At 39.6% G+C, this 20,108-nt stretch overlaps 1 protein-coding gene across 5 annotated transcripts in view; it reads left to right on the top strand.

Moving 5' to 3' along the window:
* Positions 1-529: 529 nt before the first annotated feature.
* Positions 530-20,108, top strand: part of LOC112834512 (ufm1-specific protease 2) — a 70,206-nt gene continuing 50,627 nt past the window's right edge. The window contains exons 1-6 of one of the 5 annotated variants that reach the window (XM_025886302.2): positions 530-631; positions 992-1,096; positions 15,156-15,211; positions 15,484-15,549; positions 16,781-16,891; positions 17,629-19,744. In XM_025886302.2, the coding sequence (XP_025742087.2) occupies positions 622-631; positions 992-1,096; positions 15,156-15,211; positions 15,484-15,549; positions 16,781-16,891; positions 17,629-19,744 (2,464 nt within the window). In that variant the 5' untranslated portion in view covers positions 530-621. Of the gene's footprint in view, positions 632-991; positions 1,097-1,931; positions 2,222-15,155; positions 15,212-15,275; positions 15,361-15,483; positions 15,550-16,780; positions 16,892-17,628; positions 19,745-20,108 lie in introns of those variants that run through there. The other 4 variants (XM_073902311.1, XM_073902309.1, XM_073902310.1 and 1 more) reach the window with 4 other exon arrangements.

Genomic DNA, 20,108 nt, shown 5'->3' with positions numbered 1-20,108 from the left:
AGCTTTAATGTGTACATTTTCATACATTTCATTATTATGTTAAGATCATTATTGGAAATAGGGGTCTTCTTTTAACCACAGCAAGCAAAAGTCCTTTCACACTATTGATTTTGGATCGTTCAAATCCCCAAACGCTAGAACTACTCCGGCAGATAGGTTGAAAAACGAGGAATGAAGCAAAATCAACAAACAATGAAATTAAAACAAAAAACGGAGAAAGTTCCTACGTGTTTGCCTGTCTCCAAGCATTGCCCTTTGTCCGCACAGCTCTGGTCCAACAGGTGCTGTCTTAAGTGTCCGACTACGTACGATCAAGATCAAGTTCTGGTGAGCGAAGACGGCAGGAGAAAAATGCCCCCAGGGAGACGGGCCCCTGGTTTGGGAGGGCACCGCAAACCGCAGCTGTCCCAGGCACGGCGCTGGCGGGACGAGCGTCGCGGCCCCCGGACCCAGGACCTCAGCGCGCACCCCCGCCTCCCGACACCCGGACCCAGGCGCGTGCCCCGCCGCTGCTCGAGGCGGCCGGCCTCCCCGTTACCAGGCAACGGGCTGCCCCTGCGCGAAGCTACTGGGCGAAATGCGTGGGGGAAGGCAGTTGGGAGGAGACCTTGAGCAGCAGGAATGAGCCCGGGTGAGAGAGCCGGCCTGGGGAGCGGTCTCTTGAGGGAGAGCCCTGGAAAGCGGACGGCTAGGAGAGGGCGCCGTCCCCGCCCACCCCGGCACCCCGACCCTTTCACCCCCAAGGCGGGTCCCTTCTGGAGTGCCGACCTTCCCGACTAGCCGCACACCCCTGCTCTCCCCGGGGAGAAAAACACCGCGTCCATCCCCACGCCCTGCCTTTGCTTCCAGCCTCCGGGGCACCGGGTCCCGCCGCGCTGCGTGGTCCCAGCGCGCCCTCCCGTGGCCGCTTCCGGCGCCCGTGGCCCGAGTCGCACGCTTCGCCTCCCTTCTCCCAACCAAGCTAAAAGCCCGCCCTACGGTTCTGTTACAGAGAAGCGCCAGGAGGAAGAGGACGAAGTGGACTGCGTTCTCCTTTCAGCGTCCAAGATCCTAAATTCCTCTGACGGGGTAAAGGAAAGTGGTGGGAGTGAAACAGGTAAAATCTCCACGGCAGTGGTGTTTCTCCCTCTTACTATAGACAAGGGGTTCCTTGCCTAAATCCACCGGCCCGACAGGTGCACTTCCGGTGCATAGGCACTTCGGGTAACTATTATTATGGTACTAAAAATAGCTAACACAGCACACTTACTTTGTGCCAGATGTTGTTCCAAATACTTAAGTGTATCAATTCATTTAATCTTCACCACAACCCTATGAAGTAGGTACTACCATCACCCACATTTTATGAGGAAACTGAGGCACAGAGTGATTAACTCCCCAAGGTCACATAGGTGGCAAATGAAAAAGCCAGTATTCAGCAGGGTGGCTCCAGAGTCCAGACCTTAACCACCATGCTATACGATACTGCTTCTCTGAATACCAGATAATATTTGGGGGCAGATGTTAAAAAGATACATACTTTTTCCAAAAGAAATTACTTTTTACAGTATTTGTGGACTATAGGATATTGTATAGGGAGGATATTTGAAATAAACAAAGTGCTCCAATTCCAAGTTCCACATAAATCATGAACAAGATGTGTCTAAATACCCAGTTAGGGATATCATCCTGAGAATACTGAAGTTGGACTCTCACTTCCTTGAGAGAAGCCCAAGGAGGTTACCCACCTCTTGGAAGAGCCTGGTGGTCAGTGTGACATTGCAGGGAAGGAACAGAGCACTCTGGGTAGAAGGCAGTATCTAGAGTGATGCACCAAGTTAGGCCCCCAGTTGCCCAAAACCCACATGTGACATATGGGGAATCCAGACACGGAGGCACTGAGAGAAGTGACCTGAGATCAGCACAGGATTTCTGCACCTCTCTAAATCCAGGACCTTCACTCGTGCCTTGTCAAGGGCCCTGCAAGAAGAGCTAGAGCAACCACGTCTCAGTAGACCAAAGACAACTGGATGCCCAGGGACCATCAGTATAAGCAGCATCTCCAAGGAGGCCAGCAGGACAATGCCCTGACTGGCCAATGCCCCACTCACCTGTGCCCCACCATCCCTGAGGATATGCAGGCATCCTTGTGCAACAGGAAACCTGAACAGAGAGTAAGAGTCTTCACAGAGAGTTTAGAGGTTGTGTCAGCTCAATATTGACCTCAAAGAAAGCATTTAAGGTGAGAAGAAATTGAGGTACTTTAATTTGGCAAATCATGTGTTCTCTAACATGAGTAAGATTTAGGGCTCTGGGGAAAGATGCCAGCATGACAGAAAATGAGGTTACATGGGAAAGAGCACATACACTTATTTAAGAGCCACAGTCTATCTTGCTAACGCAGACGGGTTACAAGTGCAGGGCCTAGCAAGGGCAGGTTTTTAGTAGCATAGATTTGAGCTGGGGTACTGCCTTGGATGGCAAAATTAGGAGGTATGACTTTGTTCCCTCCTCCTTTTTCTGTTCTCCTATCTACACTTCATTGCCACCATGTGATCCATTCCCTGAGTACTAACAAACAGAATAGTAACCTCATTTGCATAAATAATGCTGAGTTACAAGAAACCCTATAGTATTTCTGAGGTCTCTTTAATTTAATTTTATTTTTTTAATGTTTTATTTATTTATTCACGAGAGTCAGTCAGAGAGAGAAAGAGAGAGAGAGAGGCAGAGGCAGAGGGAGAAGCAGGCTCACCACAGAGCAGGGAGCCCGATGCAGGACTCGATCCCAGGACCCTGGGATCATGACCTGAGCCGAAGGCAGACGCTTAACCATCTGAGCCACCCAGGCGCCCTGAGGTCTCTTTAATTTTAAAAAAGTGGTTAGCCTATGTAACCCTTGATTGATTGGAAAGGAGATGTGAAGGATACTTTGAGACTTCGAGACATCCAGTGTGCTGTTTTTAGCACCCCTGTTCTATCCAAGTCTTCATTCATTCATCCATCCATTCATTCATCTAACAAATATTTTTGAGCAAGTACTGTCCTAGGTGCTGGGGATCCAACAGCGAACAAAATATGCAAAATACCTGCTCACATGAAGCTTACCTTCTACTGGAAGGAACAAAGGAGATTGTGTGTAATACATCCCATGGAGAAAAGTAAGGCACAGAGGGAGTGGGGGAGTATACGGAGTGTCAGAGGTGGATGGGGAGTGTGCAATTTGATTTTAAATAGGGTGGTAGAGGAGACCTTATGGGGCAGATCACATCTGAGCAGAGACCTGAAGGAGGTAAAGGAGTAATCAGTGCAGATTTCTAGGGAAAGAGCATTCAGGCAGAGAGAACAGCTACGGTGCCCTGAGGTAGGAGAATACCTGGCACGTTTGAGGAACAGTTGGTGTGACTGGACCAGAATGAGTAAGGGGAAGGGTAAGATCAGAAAGGAAATTGGGGAAGGGGGCACTGTAGCTCCATCTAAGGATCTGGGGGGTTATTCTGCACAAAATGGGAAACATTAAAGAGTTTCGAGCAGCCATCCCTCCCCTCCATTGCAACTGGAAATTTGAAATTTATTGACTTGTCATCATATTGATAATACCCTTGTCTCTGCAGTAGTGATTACAATAAATATTTCTTGAGCATTTAGTTTGTGCCATGCATTCTGCAAAGGGCTTTACCTACAAACTAGATAACTACTTGTGTTATCAGTCATAGCAAGTGTATGGCAAAGCCAGGATTCAAGCACAGACAGCCTGACTCTAGCTTCCATGACAAAGCCCCATGCAGACAGTGTCACACCTCATTAGGCTTTGTAAAACAGTTCCTTCTAAGAATGAATTTGTATTGTCATAGCAAAACACTTGAACCTGAGAATGACAAAGCTTTGACTACAGAGTATCTTCTTTTTTTTAGGATTTTATTTATTTATTTGAGAGAGAGAGAGCACGAGAGGGGGAGGGTCAGAGGGAGAAGCAGACTCCCCGCTGAGCAGGGAGCCTGATGTGTGACTCGATCCCCGGACTCCAAGATCGTGACCTGAGCAGAAGGCAGTCACTTAACCAACTGAGCCACCCAGGCGCCCTACAGAGTATCTTCTAACATCCTATATGGAATCATTACGATGTTACATTTTAAAAAATTCATTTGTTCTCCTTTGTCTGTTAGCTACAGGTATGCACTTAATACAGGCATTTCTCAGAGATATTGTGGGTTTGGTTCCAGACCATTGCAATACAGAGAATGTCACAATAAAGTGAGTCAGATGAATTTTTTGGTTTCCCAGTGCATATTAAAATTTGTTTATATTACTGTAGTCTACTAAGCATGCAATAGCATTATGTCTACTTATAAAAAACATACACACCCTAATTAAAAAATACTTTTTTGCTAAAAAATGTTAACCATCATCTAAGCTTTCAGCAAGTTATAGTCACTGATTACAGATCACCATAACAAATATAATAGCGAAAAATTTTGAAATCCTGTGAGAATTACCAAAATGTGACACAGAGACACAAAGTAAGCAGATGCTGTTGGGAAAATGGAACCAACAGATTTGCTCGGCACAAGGTTGCCACAGACCTTCAATCTGTAAAAAAAAACCACAATATTTGTGAAGCACAATAAAACAAGGTTTGCCTGTACGTTGACTAATGGCATAATCCTCTGCAGATTTCAGAATAAATTCCCCATATCTTTAATTACTTCAAAAGCCATCCCACTGATAACTATCTTGTTTTTCACTCCTCACATTTAAATATGAGACAGCTAGAGAATTTAATTGAACGTAATATGAATACTATTTCTTGCATTCCCAGTAGAGTATCAGCTTCTTCAGGACTGGGACCCTATCTTCCACTTCGTCTACATACCTCTCAATAGTGCTTGTTTAGCAAAGAATAAATGATGACCTTTGATTGTGTTCCCCTTCCTGTGCCTATTTGGTAATTTCCCTTCCAATTCTAGAATCACATAATTCTATGTGGTTGATTAAGTATTGCTGAATTTTAAGATTAGCTTTCCTTTGGGAATAAGTAGTAGCCAATGTCTCCAAAACTCATAAAAAAACAAAAAGTTATTTTAAAAGCCATTAAAAACCAATAAATCCAACTCTCTGCCTATTCTATATCTTCACTGAATCCTCTGAACATTGCAGGAGAAAGCCATTCACTTCTGAGTCATAACATGGATCTCAGTGCTCCTCGGAACACTTTATTTCCCCAGCAAATGCTTTTTCAAAACTTCTCCAAGTTAACTATTTCACTCTTCTTGTTTCCTCAATCTCCAAAACTTTTCCACCACTACCTCTAAACTCATTAACATATTCTCACACTATATGAAAAAAAAAAAGAAGCAATCAGACCCAAACTCCCTGACCCTCAAACTTAAAATTTGCTGACCTACCTGCTTGTGTACCCATATTATCTGCTGTCCCCCATTTCTTGTTTGTCAAGTTTTTATTTAAATTCCATTTAGTTACCATACAATGTAATATTCACTTCAGGCGTACAATATAGTGATTCAACACTTCCATACAACACCTGGTGCTGGTCACACAAGTGCACTCCTTAATCCCCATCACCTATTTCACCCATCCCCCACCCCCATCCCCTCTGGTCACCATCAGTTTGTTCTCTAGAGAATCTGTTTCTTGGTTTGCCTCTTTTTTTTCCTCTTTGTTCCTTTGTTTTGTTTCTTAAATTCCACATATGAGTGAAATCATATGGTATTTGTCTTTCTCTGACTTATTTCACTTAGCATAATACTCTCTAGCTCCAGCCATGTTATTGCAAATGGCAAGATTTCATTCTTTTTTATAGCTGAGTAGTATTCCATTGTATATGTGTACCACTTCTTCTTTATCTATTTATCAATAGATGAACCACCTGGGCTATTTCCATAATTCAGCTACTGTAGATAATGCTACTATAAACATCAGAGTGCATGTATTCCTTTGAATTTAGTATTTTTTTATTCTTTGGGTAAATACCTAGTAGTGCAATTCCTGGATTGTGGGGTAGTTCTATTTTTTTTTTAAAGATTTATTTATTTATTTGAGAGAGCGAGAATGAGAGAGAGAGAGTACATGAGAGGGGGGAGGGTCAGAGGGAGAAGCAGGCTCCTTGCTGAGCAGGGAGCCCGATGCGGGACTCGATCCCGGGACTCCAGGATCATGACCTGAGCCGAAGGCAGTCGCTTAACCAACTGAGCCACCCAGGCGCCCGGTAGTTCTATTTTTAAACTTTTGAGGAACTTCCATACCGTTTTCCACAGTGGCTGCACCAGTTTGCATTCCCAATAACTGCAAGAAGATTCCCCTTTCTCCACATTCTCACCAACGCCTGGTGTTTCTTGTGTTGTTGATTGTAGCCATTCTGACAGGTATGAGGTGACGTCTCATTGTAGTTTTGACTTGCATTTCCCTGATGATAAGTGATGTTGAGCATCTTTTCGTGTGTCTATTGGCCATCAGTATGTCTTCTTTGGAAAAATGTCTATTCGTGTTAACTGACCATTTTTAAATTAGATTACTTATTTTTGGGGTGTTGAGTTTTATAAGCTTTAAAAAATTTATATTTTGGATACTAGTCCTTTTCAGATATGTCATTTGCAAATATCTTCTCCCATTCTGTAGGTTGCCTTTCAATTTTGTTGATGGTTTCCTTTGCTGTACAGAAGCTTTTTATTTTGATGTAGTCCTAATAGTTTATTTTTGCTTTTGTTTCCCTGGGCTCAGGAGACATACCTAGAAAGAATTTGCTATGGCCAATGTCAAAAAAGTTACTGCCTGTGTTCTCTTCTAGGATTTTTATGGTTTCAGATCTCACATTTAGGCCTTTAATCCATTTTGAATTTTATTTTTTATAGTATAAGAAAGTGGCCCAGTTTCATTCATTTGCATGTAGCTGTCCAGTTTTCCCAACACCATTTGTTGAAGAGACTGTCCTTTTCCCATTGGACATTCTTTCTTGGTTTATTGAAGATTAATTGACCATATAATTGTGGGTTTATTTCTCAGTTTTCTATTCTGTTCCATTGATCTATGTGTCTATTTTTGTGCCAGGACCATACTGTCTTGATCACTACAGCTTTGTAATATAACTTGAAGTCTGGAATTGTGATGCCTCCAGCTTTGCTTTTCTTTTTCAGGATTGCTTGGCTATTCAGGGTCCTTTGTGGTTCCATACAAATTTTAGGATTGCTTGTTCTAACTCTGTGAAAAATGCTGTTGGTATTTTGATAGGGATTGCATTAAATGTGGAGATTGCTTTGGGTAGTATAACTACCCAAACATATAACTATATTTGTTCTTCCAATCCATGAGCACGGAATGTCTTTCCATTCCTTTGTGTCACCTTCAGTCTCTTTCATCGGTGTTTATAGTTTTTAGAGTACAGGTCTTTCACCACTTTGGTTCAATTTATTCCTAGGTATCTCATTGTTTGGGGTACAATTGTAAATGGGATTGATTCCTGAATTTCTCTTTCTGCTGCTTCATTATTGATGTATAGAAATGCAACAGATTTCTGTGCATTGATTTTGTATTCTTCAGCTTTACTGAATTGGTTTATCAGTTCTAGCAGTTTTTTGGTGGATTTGTTCAGGTTTTCTATATAGAGTATCACGTCATCTGCAAATAGTGAAAGTTTCATTTCTTCCTTGCCCATCTGGATGCCCTTGATTTCTTTTTGTTGTCTGATTGCTGTAGCTAGGACTTCCAATACTATGTTGAATAAAAGTGGTTCGGGTGGACATCCTTGTCTTGCTCCTGACCATAGAGGAAAAGCTCTCAGTTTTTCCCCATTTAGGTTGATATTGGCTGTGGGTTTTTCATATATGGACTTTATTATGTTGAGGTATGTTCCCTCTAAACCTATTTTGTTGATGGTTTTTACCGTGAATGTATGATGTACTTTGTCAGGTGCTCTCTCTCCATCTACTGAAATGATCATATGGTTCTTAACCTTTTTTTTATGAATGTGATGTACCATGTTGACTGATTTGAGAATATTGAACCGCCTTTGTAATCCAAGAAGAAATTCCACTGGATCTTGGTGAATGATTTGTTTAATGTATTGTTGGATTTGGTTTGCTAATATTTGAGAATTTTTGTGTGTGTGTTCATCAGGGATATTGGCCCGTAGTTCTCTTTTCAGTGCTGTCTTTATCTGGTTTTGGTATCAGAGTAATGCTGGCCTCATAGAATGAATTTGGAATTTTCCTTTTCTATTTTTTGGAATAGTTTGAGAAGAATAGGTGTTAAGGACTACTTTTGTCTTGCTGCTTTTAAGATTTTTTCTTTTTTTTTTAAGATTTTATTTATTTATTTGACAGCAAGAGAGACAGCGAGAGAGGGAACACAAGCAGGGGGAGTTGGGAGAGGGAGAAGCAGACTTCCCGCCGAGCAGGGAGCCTGATGCGGGGCCCGATCCCAGGACCATGGGATCATGACCTGAGCTGAAGGCAGATGCCTAATGACTGGTTTTCTTTATCACTATATGTTGCAAATTTAATTACAATATGTCTTTGTGTTGGCCTGCTTTTGTTGATTTTGATGGGAGTTCTCTGTGCCTTCTGGATCTGGATGTTGTTTCCTTCCCCAGATTAGGCAAATTTTCAGCTATTATTTCAAATAAATTTTCTGTCCCCTTTTCTCTCTCTTCTTCTTCTGGGACTCCGATAATATGAATATTATTATCTTTGATGGAGTCACTGAGTTCCTTAAATCTAGTCTCATTTTGCACAATTTTTTTCTCCTTTGTTCAACTTGATTACTTTTCATTACTCTGTTCTGGGTCATTAATTCATTCCTCTGCTTCTTCCAGCCTGCTGTTCATTGCAGCAAGGGTGTTTCTAGTTTCATTTGTTGCACCCTTCATTTCTGATCATCAGTGAGACTCTTCTATCTCTGTGGTAAGGGTCTCACTGATGTCTTCTATTCTGCTCTCAAGCCCAGTGAGTATCCTTATGATCATTGCTTTAAATTCTCCATCAGGCATGTTACTTGTATCTGTTTTGCTTAGACCACTGGCTTTGGCCTTATCTTGTTCTTTCATTTGGGATAAATTCCTCTGTCTTCACATTTTATCTAAGTATCTGCCTTCTTTCTGTATTAGAAAAACCAGTTATGTCTTCTGCTCCTGAAAGTAATAGCCTCATGAAGAAGAGGTCATGTAGTGCCTAAGGCCTGGCACTTCAGAGAGTGTCTCTGGTGTGTGCTGCGTGCACTCTGCTGTTGTGTTCTGGCTGCTCTATCCTTCAGGCCAGTCATCTGCACAGTCTTTCCTTGCATGCTGTGGGCAGTGTTTGGTCCCTGGCCTGAATGTGGTGAGTTTGAGCTAGATGTGTTCTGGACTGCTTGTGAAATGAGACCTGTCACCACCTCCACTGGAACTGGGGGCTCTACAAAACTTTCTGGTCAGGAGACATGGTGTGGGCAGGGGCTTGCGCTGTTCTTCTGGGGGAGGGACCTGCCATGCTGGGACTGAGGCAAGCATGTTTGAGAAGGGCAGTTCCACTGCAGCACAGGGCGGTAGGGCTTGGTGTAAGAAAGTTAGGCAGCCAATTCTGCGTGGAGCAGTGGGTGTTATGCACAAACAATGAATCATGGAACACTACATCAAAAACTAATGATGTAATGTATGGTGATTAACATAACAATAAAAAAATTTTAAAAAAGAAAGAAAGAAAGAAAGTTAGGCAGCCAGCGTCTGTGCTGCACTGCTTCCCACAGGTGGCTCTGTGTTTATGCTGAGGGGCAGAGGAGGGAATGGCACTGGCCAGCCCCTTTGTTCCTTCAGAGTTGTCTCTGTGAATGCTGCCTCTCAGGGACATGCTCTGAGAAGAGCAGATAATCTCCTCACTGTGTGCCCCAGGTGCTCTTCAGATGGCTGTTTCCACACTGTCTGCCCCCTTGTTGTTTGCCTGCTTTCTCTCTAGGAGCAGCACAGTGCTGTCTGGGCTCTAACCCAGCCAAGGCTGCTGATGTTTAAAACTCCAGGATTTAAGCCCCACTGACTGCAAAAACTCAATGAATTCAGCCCCGCTCATTTTCTAAGCCAATGGCTTTGGAGAAATGTTCTCCTTGTGCATTCCCCTGTGTGCTCCTCTCTCTCTCCCTCCCTTCTCTGCAACCATGACTCCTTCCCCTGCATAGCAGCTATGATCTGTCTCTCCCCTAAACCATATTTCCACACTTCCTATTTTCTTTGATATGGCCTGTTTTCTTGCTTTAGTTGTGGAGTCTTTTCTGTCAGTCTTCAGGTTGATTCCTGGGGCATTAGGATAATTCGATAGTTATCTAGTTGTATTCATGGGACAAAGTGAGCCCAGGTACTTCCTACTCCACCACCATCTTCCTGCTCCTGTTCCTGCCGTCCCCAGTTTCAATGGAAGAACTGTCCCTGCTCAATCAAAGCTCATTTCCTCTTTATCCTAGCTTTCCTGGAATTCTCAGATACTCGGCTTCTGCAATTAACCTCCCGCATCCTCCAGAATTACTCTTCTCCTTTCCTACTACATGATTCCAGCAGGAAGCAGGCATGTTAGAATCTCTCATGGTTAAAAAATTCTTCCTGACCTTCACATCTCTTCTAACATGCACCCTATTCCACTAGGCACCCTATTTCTTTCCACAGTAAAACTCAAAAGAGTTGCCTATAGTCAATGCCCACAAATCTTCATTTTCCATTCTCTCTAGCCACTTCATTTGGGTTTTTGTGCCTGTCACTGCACAGAAACTGCCCTTGTCTAGGCCAGCAGTGACATCTGTATTTTCCAATATAGTGTTCATATCCATTCCCCTGAACCAGAGACGGGAATATCCCACTGCCTTTTGATGTCCATTTTGACAACTAACAGGATTGCTAAACTTTAACATATCTAAAAGTTTTCCCTGAAACATCTTCCTACTCCATTCTTTTCCATTTTATTAAAGAACATCAGATTTCATCATCCATCTGCTCTCACCCAAAAAAAAAAAAAAAAAAAAGGAGTCATCCTTCCTTCATCTCTTCTGGCCGCATTTAACCACCTAACCATGCTTTGTCTTCAAAACCTCTTCTAAATCCACCTATATTTCTCCATCTTCCCCTCTGCCATTCTAGTCCAAGATACCTTTGTCTCTCACTTGGATTACCATAGTAGCCCTGCCATTGCCACCTTACAACCCATTATCATGCAGTAGAGTGACCATAAATGTTTCTTTTCAGATCAAATCATTCTCATGTTTGAAACCCTCTAAAGCTGCCCATTTCACTTAAAATAAAAGCCAAACCACTCAAGTTGGCCCACAAGGTCCTATATAATCTAGCCCTGTCTCCCCCTCTGACCTCTAATCATAATGGGCTTCCATCTGCTCATTAAGCCACAGCCATATTGATTTTCCTTCTGTTCTGCAAACACAGATAAGCATGTTATGCTTCAGGACTCTGTCATATCCTCTGCTCCAAATCTCTTCCTACAGATGTTCACATGGCTGGCCTCTTCTTGTCATATGGTAATCTTGGCTGAAGCCAGTGGAACTGCCTTTCTCAAACATGCTTCCCTCAGTTCCAGCATGGCAGGTCCCTCCCCCAGAAGACCAGTGCAAACCCCTGCCCACACCATGTTTCCTGGCCAGAGAGTTTTGCAGGGCTCAGTTCCAGTGGAGGTCAGATGCGCAGTCCAGAGCACACCTAGCTAAAACTCACCACATTCAGGTCACGGACCAGGCCAGATAGGCTTCTGCCAACCACTCTCTCCAATGCTGTCCCCATCCTCCCTCTCACATTAGCCTAACTTCTTTGTGTTATTTATCACTATTTGAAAGTATCTTGTTTATTTCTTTGTTTCCTTATTTTCTGTTCATTCTCCAGAATGTAGGTACCGCAAGAGGTACCACAGGATCCTTGGTTGTCTTATTTATTGCTGTGTCTCTAGTACCTATAATTTGGCATACCACATACCAGACACTCAATGTTTGAATGAGTGATGTTGTTGAAGGAATGAATCACTAAATGTGAAACAAACAAAAAAACCCTAAATCATTAACTTTTAAAAATTATTCTAGACTTTCAGATAGAGATTTTAGAGCCAAGGAAGACTCCAGACCTCCCTCCTCCAGTACCAAATGAAATGAACAAAAGAAAAAAAAATTAGAAAACCAGAAAAAATTTCACCAGCAGCACCTGAAGGACATAAAATTGGAAAATAGAGGCCAAAAATAAAGACAGAAGATTCTGGCAAGACAAACTACTGACGGGCTTCTGACTTTCAGAAGCAATAAAACAAGTCAAAATCCTGAAAATACTCATTAATGACCCTCCCACTGTTAATACAAAATGTGAATTCAAAAAGAGGAAATACCTGTGTCTCCCTTTCTGCTGATTGCGCTTTAGGTGGGTAGAGAGGAGCAGCTAGGAGAATAGATAAGTAAACCTGGACACTGATCAACAGGGGCTTACTTTGCTCTGAGGAAAGAAGTTCTCAGTAGGGTTGCCATTGGCTTATGGGGTGCCTTTGCATGGATTAGAGAAAGGTATATCTGACTCTAGGTATATGCAAACCCACATAGGGTACCAGTTAGCTGAGCGTAGTGGAGCATGGGACACATCTCAGCCCACATGTGTCTTTTGGCCAGGAGCACTTGTGTAGTGAACAACCTTTACAATCTTATGTGGCAGTCCTAGTTCCAGGGACTCCATACTGAATTAAGAGAATGATCCCAATCAAGAGACTATCTCCCTAGGGTCATAAGATATATCTCCTCTAGATTTCTAACCAGTCTCAGGGAACAACAACAAAATGGCAGAGATCACATCCTCCAATGGAGGCTTCACACGGCTCCAAATGATGTCTTTTCCCCCAGACCCCCTCACCTAATTTTTAGGCTATAGAAAATGGATAGTAAAACACCCTGGCCCTGAAACCATATTTCAGAGGGACAAGACCAATGGACTCCCAAGAAGAATGTCAAGAGAAAACATCTACAGTATGTCAAAGAAAACAAATTCTGAGCAGAGTTGCTCAGGTTGCACTGAGCCATATGAAAAGAAGCATCATGGTAACTGCAATCATACTATGGTCAAAAAAGAAGGAAGAGATGGAGGGAGGGAAATATATGTAGAAGCAGTATGTAAACCTCATGTTCTTTCTTTAAAATCTTGTATTTGCTATATCCCTTTACCAAGTCTTTAAATTTCTTTTGACCCATACTTTGTACTCAGTTTTAGCAAAAGAAACACTGTACTTAACTTCAACTTGCAAGTCCTCCTAATGAGACAAAAGAAACCTGTGTGGGAAAGGGAAGCTGGTGCTGTAGATGCAGAAAGGAGATGGAATTCTGAACAGTAAATCCAGTAAAAATAAAGTTGACAGCTGAAAATATTTATAATAGTAATGTCCTATCTTTGTGTTTAAAATGTAAAACATCACAGTGTAAAAATAATGTAATAAGCAAATATCATGAAAAGTGGGAAGTAAATGTGAGAGCAAGTATAATACTAATTTTCTCATCATTTACTCCCCTTCCTGGCAAGGACTAACTCAACACTGAATACAATGGAAGTACACATTATTAAAAAACATAAAAATTCCAATCTCTTAGTCCTCATGATATATTTCCATTAGCTTAAAGGGATCTTATAGGAAATAATCTTTCACGTAGTGAAAAATTCTGAACAATAGTGATAATTTCAACTAATTGCAATTTTCTTTATTCTGTTAAAAGAAACACAAATTTAATACTACTTATCAAAAGTAACATGTATAATATGATCCCACTGTTTTAAAATAATTTCTTTTTTTCTGCATATATGCATAGAGAGCTGACTGAAAGAGTACCTAAAATTCATAATGGTTAATTCTGGGTGGTGGGGGTCTAGGTAATATATTATTGGTTTCAATTTGCAATTTAAGTTCATTTAGAAGTTGTCTTAGAGTCTGAAAAACTTTGGGATACCTTGTTGCTTTCGTCCAGATCTCACTTTTTTTAAAAATCTCTCTGAGATGAACAATGCAGACTATTGTTTTATTCCTAGTAAGATGCAAAGCTGAGCAATACCCAAACAGACTCACTGTCCCTCCCTGCCCTCCAATGAAGGTGGGATTCTTCAGTTGACCAAATTAGCTCCAAGCTCTGAACCAAAGTTGCTCTCTCAGTGTTGAAGGGCCAGATGGCAAATGGGGGTTGGGGGGGTGCCTATACTTTGCAACCAGCTCCTATAACATCTGGCAGACTGTCATTCCAAATGAGAGATGTGCTGACCTCTTTTAAAAACTTCTCTTAGGGCAGAAATTGTCAGCCTAGGGGAACATTCCATCATAACTCTCATTTCATTTGAGACACTGAGTGTTTTTTAAATTATTTAATAAAAATTTACAAAGCAAGCAAAAAACCTATTTGGACAAAGAGGGATATATGTCAGGAAATTTGCAAACAGTTTATAGTCTCTCCCCTGTTACATACCTTTAATCTGTTTTCTAGGAAGGAACACATGGATTTTTATAGTATTTTGCTTAGGAGCATTACAAAAATTATGCTCTGTAAGTCCAATTTGTTTTCCATGATGAGGAAAAACAGCACATGGCCATTTCATAGACACTGAGACCTACACAGTACTTTGTCAAAGGTCTCCTACAACAGGATTATTAGTTGTTTGTTTTTTTAAATGCAGTTTATATTGCAGAAACAAAGATAATTGAGTTTTTGAGAGTTCCAAGTTTGGCATTACAAGTTAATGGTTTATTATAAAAGTAAAACCACTATCACAATCTCAAGAGAAAATTATTTAAGCCAAGTGAAAATTATTTCTTGGGCGCCTGGGTGGCTCAGTTGGTTAAGCGACTGCCTTCAGCTCAGGTCATGAACCCAGAGTCCTGAGATCGAGTCCTACATCAGGCTCTCGGCTCAGCGGGGAGCCTGCTTCTCCCTCTGACCCTCTCCCCTCTCATGCTTTTTCACTCTCTCATTCTCTCTGTCTCTCAAATAAATAAAATCTTTTTTTTAAAAAAAAAGGAAAATTATTTCTTGATCCTATTATGTGACTAGCATTGGGTTCTTCCTAATGTGAACATCAAAATTCTCATTATCTCTGTCTCACTATCCAAGAAAGTTAGGAGACTACTTTCTATTACAGTTGTTTAAAAATAAAACTTAAGAATTAGATCATATGGTTTTTCAATTTTGCTTTTTAGAATATGGCTGCATATCAGAATCAGAAAATGAAATCCAACCACAATCAGCACTGAAAGTAAGTTCATTTTAATTCCTTTTTTTTTCCTCCAAATACCTGTGTAAAGGCTGATCTCTTTCAGAATAAATACTTCCAAAATTCACGTGGATTTTCCACAAAAATCTTCATGAAAATACACTGGAGAATTAGCAAGAATGACTAAGAATGTGAGTCCTTTGACCCTCATGTGATCATTTCTGGTAACAGGCAACTTTGGGGGAGATATATAAAAAGAAATAATAGCAATTTCAAAATGGTTCAATTTCATACCATGTTTAATTTTATTATAGGCCCTTCAGCATCAACTGGAATCATTTCAGGCTCTCCGAATACAGACTTTGCAGAATGTTAGCATGGTATGTTTCTTTTAATCTCTATATGGGAAATATCCAAACTTAAGATATCACCCCACATTTCTAAGCTAATGAGCACCAGCCAACTGATTAGTTCATGCAGAATGTAATAAAATAAAAATATTCCAGGCTCAAAATTTGTTTGGGGGAAACTACATTCTATTATCGTTGAATTTGCATATGAGCCAAAAAGAAATAGTACTCACTGATTTTTTTTAAATGTATGTTTAAAGTGCTATCTATACATAGTTTACAAATGGGAACTCTCATTATAAGTGAGATGAAATCTAACTCAAATCCACCTAGGGAAAAAGTGTATCTTATTAGTGCAGGTAACTGAAAACCCTAGGGACAGTTCACCTGGCGATGGCTTAATCCGTATGATCAGGACTTCGGTCATCAGGAACCCATCTCACTCCTTATTTTGGTTTTGCTTTCCACTATACTGGATCCTCAGACTCCATGTGGTAGCAAAAGGGCTGCTAGAAGCGCTAGGCTTTTATCCTTCCAGATTCCAGTCAGCGAAGAGACCATGCTCTTTTCTTCCTTAAGAGTTATACTGAAGTTCTTGGACTGATTCTGACTGCCTGAGATTGGTTCATATGCAATCCTTGAACAAATCACTGTTGAAAGGAAGGCAGTGTTCTGACTGGTTAGCTCTCAGTCACGTGCAGCTGGAAGTGGGATCACCAAAGGCACATGGACTTTATCCAGAACAAATAAGGGATACTATTAACAGAAGGATAGGGTATGGATATTGGTGGTACATAACACAACACATACTCACTGAAGCCCAATATAAACTTCATCCTAATATTCTTATACTAAAAGCAGGTGCAGAGAAGTGGCAAGAGAAGACAAACTCCTCCTGAGGGTGATCGAATAGATTCAGTTCTGATGACAGAGATCAAAATCCCTGCTTTATTCAACAATATAAAAATCAAACATCCAAAATTACTTGAATATAGTTCATAAAATTTTATTGCTTTACTAAAGTAAGTTTTCCTGATTTTACAGTCATATAATAAAGACATAATTTTCTTTAAAAAGTCCTTTAATGATAGAGATTATTATAAATTAAATACATGTATTTTATATTCTACATGATGGAAAAGAATTTTTATGTCCAGGAAATGTAAAGGTATCTTTGAATTATAGTATCTATTATTCCTATACATTCATAAGTTTACAAACTTGAAAGCAAATTCTAACATTATCAATTTATCTTTTAAAGGTACAGTCTGAAATCAGTGAAATCTTGAACAAAAGTATTATTGAAGTAGAAAACCCACAATATAGCTCAGAAAAAAATCTAGTATTTGGCACACGCATTGAAAAAGCTCTGGTATGTTATTCTGTACAAAACCATTTCTGTATTTAGTCACTTCAAAAATGTTACTAAAACCAGTTTATCTTCACCTTTACATTCTCAACCTTCTTCAGGGGTCAAATGGACTGTCAGAGGAATACCTAAAAGATTCCCAAGTAAATTGAAATATAAGGCAGTTTTTTTTTAGCCTGTCTATCCACTTAGGAATTTTTCTTTTAGGATTGACCAAGACCTGAGGTGAATTTTCTAGAAATAGGCTGGAACCAGAGTCACTCTGTCTACACTGATTAGAACTCTCATTTCTAGAATAGTCACAGCCCTAGAATCATCTGAAATAGGAATGCAAGCTAAGGTTGACAAACAGCCCGGAAGTGGAAATATTCATTTCCCTTAAACTTCCTATTGCATTTGACCTATTGCTTCTATCTTCCCCATCTATCCACAATGGTCTCCTAAGGGATTCTAAATTTCTATTTCTGATATTGAACAGTTGTCCCATGTATGTCACCCTCTGGGGAAATAAGTATAATTTCTAAGCAAATTGTGAAGACCAGAGTTACAGATCTCAAAATAACTGTTGTTAGATTTTTCTGGAGAAAATGAGTCATATTTATTAGGCCTCTTTGCCTGTAGAAATGGATAAAATATTCATTTGGGTTGTAAAAATAAATCCTCCACAAAATATTTTCTTGATTTGCTTGTCATGTGGCAAATGATAGTACATTTATAGTGTGCTTTTTTATTGTCACTAGCCTATAGAGAATCAAAAAGAAATCCTTTCTATGGAGAAAATTCATCATTTTGAGGAGTCCAACACTATTCATTCAACAGAAGAAAAATTCAGCAGTGATATTGTTAACAGTCTCTGTCAAGGTATGGATATTCCATCCCAGATAGATTTCAAGGACCTATTAACTCAGAGAACTTCAACAGATAATTCAGCTTCAAACATAATTATGAACCCTTCAGAAAATTCTGACATGTTGAAGAATTATAATAACCTTTATAGTTTTCTACCTCACGCACCTCAAAATATGATGCCTCAAGCTGATAGAGTAATTCTGGATAAATCCAAAATTACCGAGCCTTTCCTCAAGCATGGATTTTGTGAAAATTTAGACGATATCTGCCGTTCTATCAAACAAATGAAGGAAGAACTACAAAAGTCACATGATAGAGAACTGGCACTTACAAATGAACTTCAAACTTTAAAAACTGATACAAATGTTCCAAGAAATGGTAAATATGACCTGTCCCCCAGTCACAAGGAAAAAATTAACTTTATTAAGGAAGAAAATATAGAAAGTAACTTAAATGAAGATATAAAATCAAAGAGAATTTCAGAATTAGAAGCATTAGTAAACAAATTACTACCATTCAGGGAAACAGTGTCAAAATTCCACGTGAATTTTTGCAGGAAATGTAAAAGGTTATCCAAGAGTGAAATGCACAGGGGAAAGAGAAATGAGAAAAACAGTAAGGAAATTCCTATCACTGGCAAGAATACTACAGATTTAAAATTCCATTCTAGAGTTCCAAGACATACATTGTCATTCTTTGACCCAACAAAATATGAAATGAAAGACAAAGAAACACAACCACTAATATCAAAACAAGGACCAATAATGTTTGAAAATGAGAAAACATCCAAAGTCAATTCTGTTACTGAGCAGTGTGTTGCGAAAATTCAGTACTTACAGAATTACCTAAAAGAATCTATGCAGATACAGAAAAAAGTAACAGAACTGGAGAATAAAAATCTAACCCTTAAGACCAAAATAAAACCTCTTGTGTTTACTACACAGTCTCTGATACAGAAAATTGAAACATATGAAAAGCAACTTAAGAATTTGGTTGAAGAAAAGAATGCTATTCAGTCCAAGTTGATTAAAACAGAAGAAGATGGTAAAGAATGTCTTAAAGAATTGAAAAAAATAATTAGTAAATATAATGTTCTTGTAGGACAAAATAAAACTCTAGAGGAAAAAAATAGTCAACTTTCTTTGGAGAAGCAACAAATGATAGAAACATTAGATCAACTAAAAAGTAAGGAACACAAAACTCAAAATGATATGGCCATAGTCAATAATGAAAATAATCGAATGAGTATAGAAATGGAATCAATGAAAACAAATATTCTATTGGTACAAGATGAAAAGGAAATGCTAGAGAAAAAAACAAACCAGCTTCTAAAGGAAAGAAGCTCACTTGAAAATGAACTGAAGGAAAACCAACTAGAGATAATGCAGCTAAAAGAGAAAGAAAGGTTGGCAAAAACTGAACAAGAGACACTACTTCAAATAATAGAAACAGTTAAAAGTGAAAAACTTAACCTTGAAACAACATTACAAGAATCCATTGCTGCTAGACAAATGATGGAAAGAGAAATTGAGAATATTCAAACATACCAATCCACTGCAGAGGAGAGTTTCCTGAAAGAAATTAAAAATGCAAAATCAGAAGCAAGTATTTATAAGAATAGTTTGTCAGAAATGGGCAGTGAATGTGAAATGTTATCAAAAATGGTAATGGAAATTAAAACAGATAATCAGATTCTAAAAGAAGAACTAAAAAAACATAGTAAAGAAAATATAAAATTTGAAAACAGCATCAGTAGACTTGCAGAAGATAAAATACTTTTAGAAAACTATGTAAGAAGTATAGAAAATGAAAGGGATACCTTAGAATTTGAGATGCGGAATCTTCAAAGAGATTATTTAAATCTAAGTGAAAAAATCTGTAGTCCACAGAGTGACCTATCAAAAAAGGGTTATATTTCAAGAAGAGAGAAATTCCATTTTGACAACTGTGATACTTATGAAGACACCTCTGGTCCTAGGAATAGGCCTTTGGCTCCTGATTTGAAAGGTATGTAATATTGCGGTGGATTAGTAGAGATGTGTTTAAGATTTTTTTCACCTATTGGACACTAGCCAGAGTACAGTAATAAGAAGGAAACTTTTAAGATGAATATAATTTATTCTTGTAAGATTTGTATCCAATGTATCATCTATTGGAATTATTTAGGACCTTTGCTCTTTTGGGGCGCCTGAGTGGTTCAGTTGGTTAAGTGTCTGTTCCTTGATCTCAGCTCAGGTCTTGACCTCAGGGTCATGAGTTCAAGCCCTACATTGGGCTCCACACTGGGCATGGAGCCTACTTTAAAAAAAAAAAAAAGGAATTTTACTCTTTTGATAAAACTCATGTTGTTATTTTATTTATTTATATTACT

Source organism: Callorhinus ursinus, unplaced genomic scaffold, assembly GCF_003265705.2.
Source record: "Callorhinus ursinus isolate GAN/ISIS: 27379988/994484 unplaced genomic scaffold, GSC_fseal_2.0 scaffold17, whole genome shotgun sequence".
Classification (NCBI taxonomy): Eukaryota; Metazoa; Chordata; class Mammalia; order Carnivora; family Otariidae; genus Callorhinus; species Callorhinus ursinus.
The sequence above is the reverse complement of the archived record's forward strand: the minus strand, read 5'-3'. Positions and strand labels throughout refer to the sequence as shown.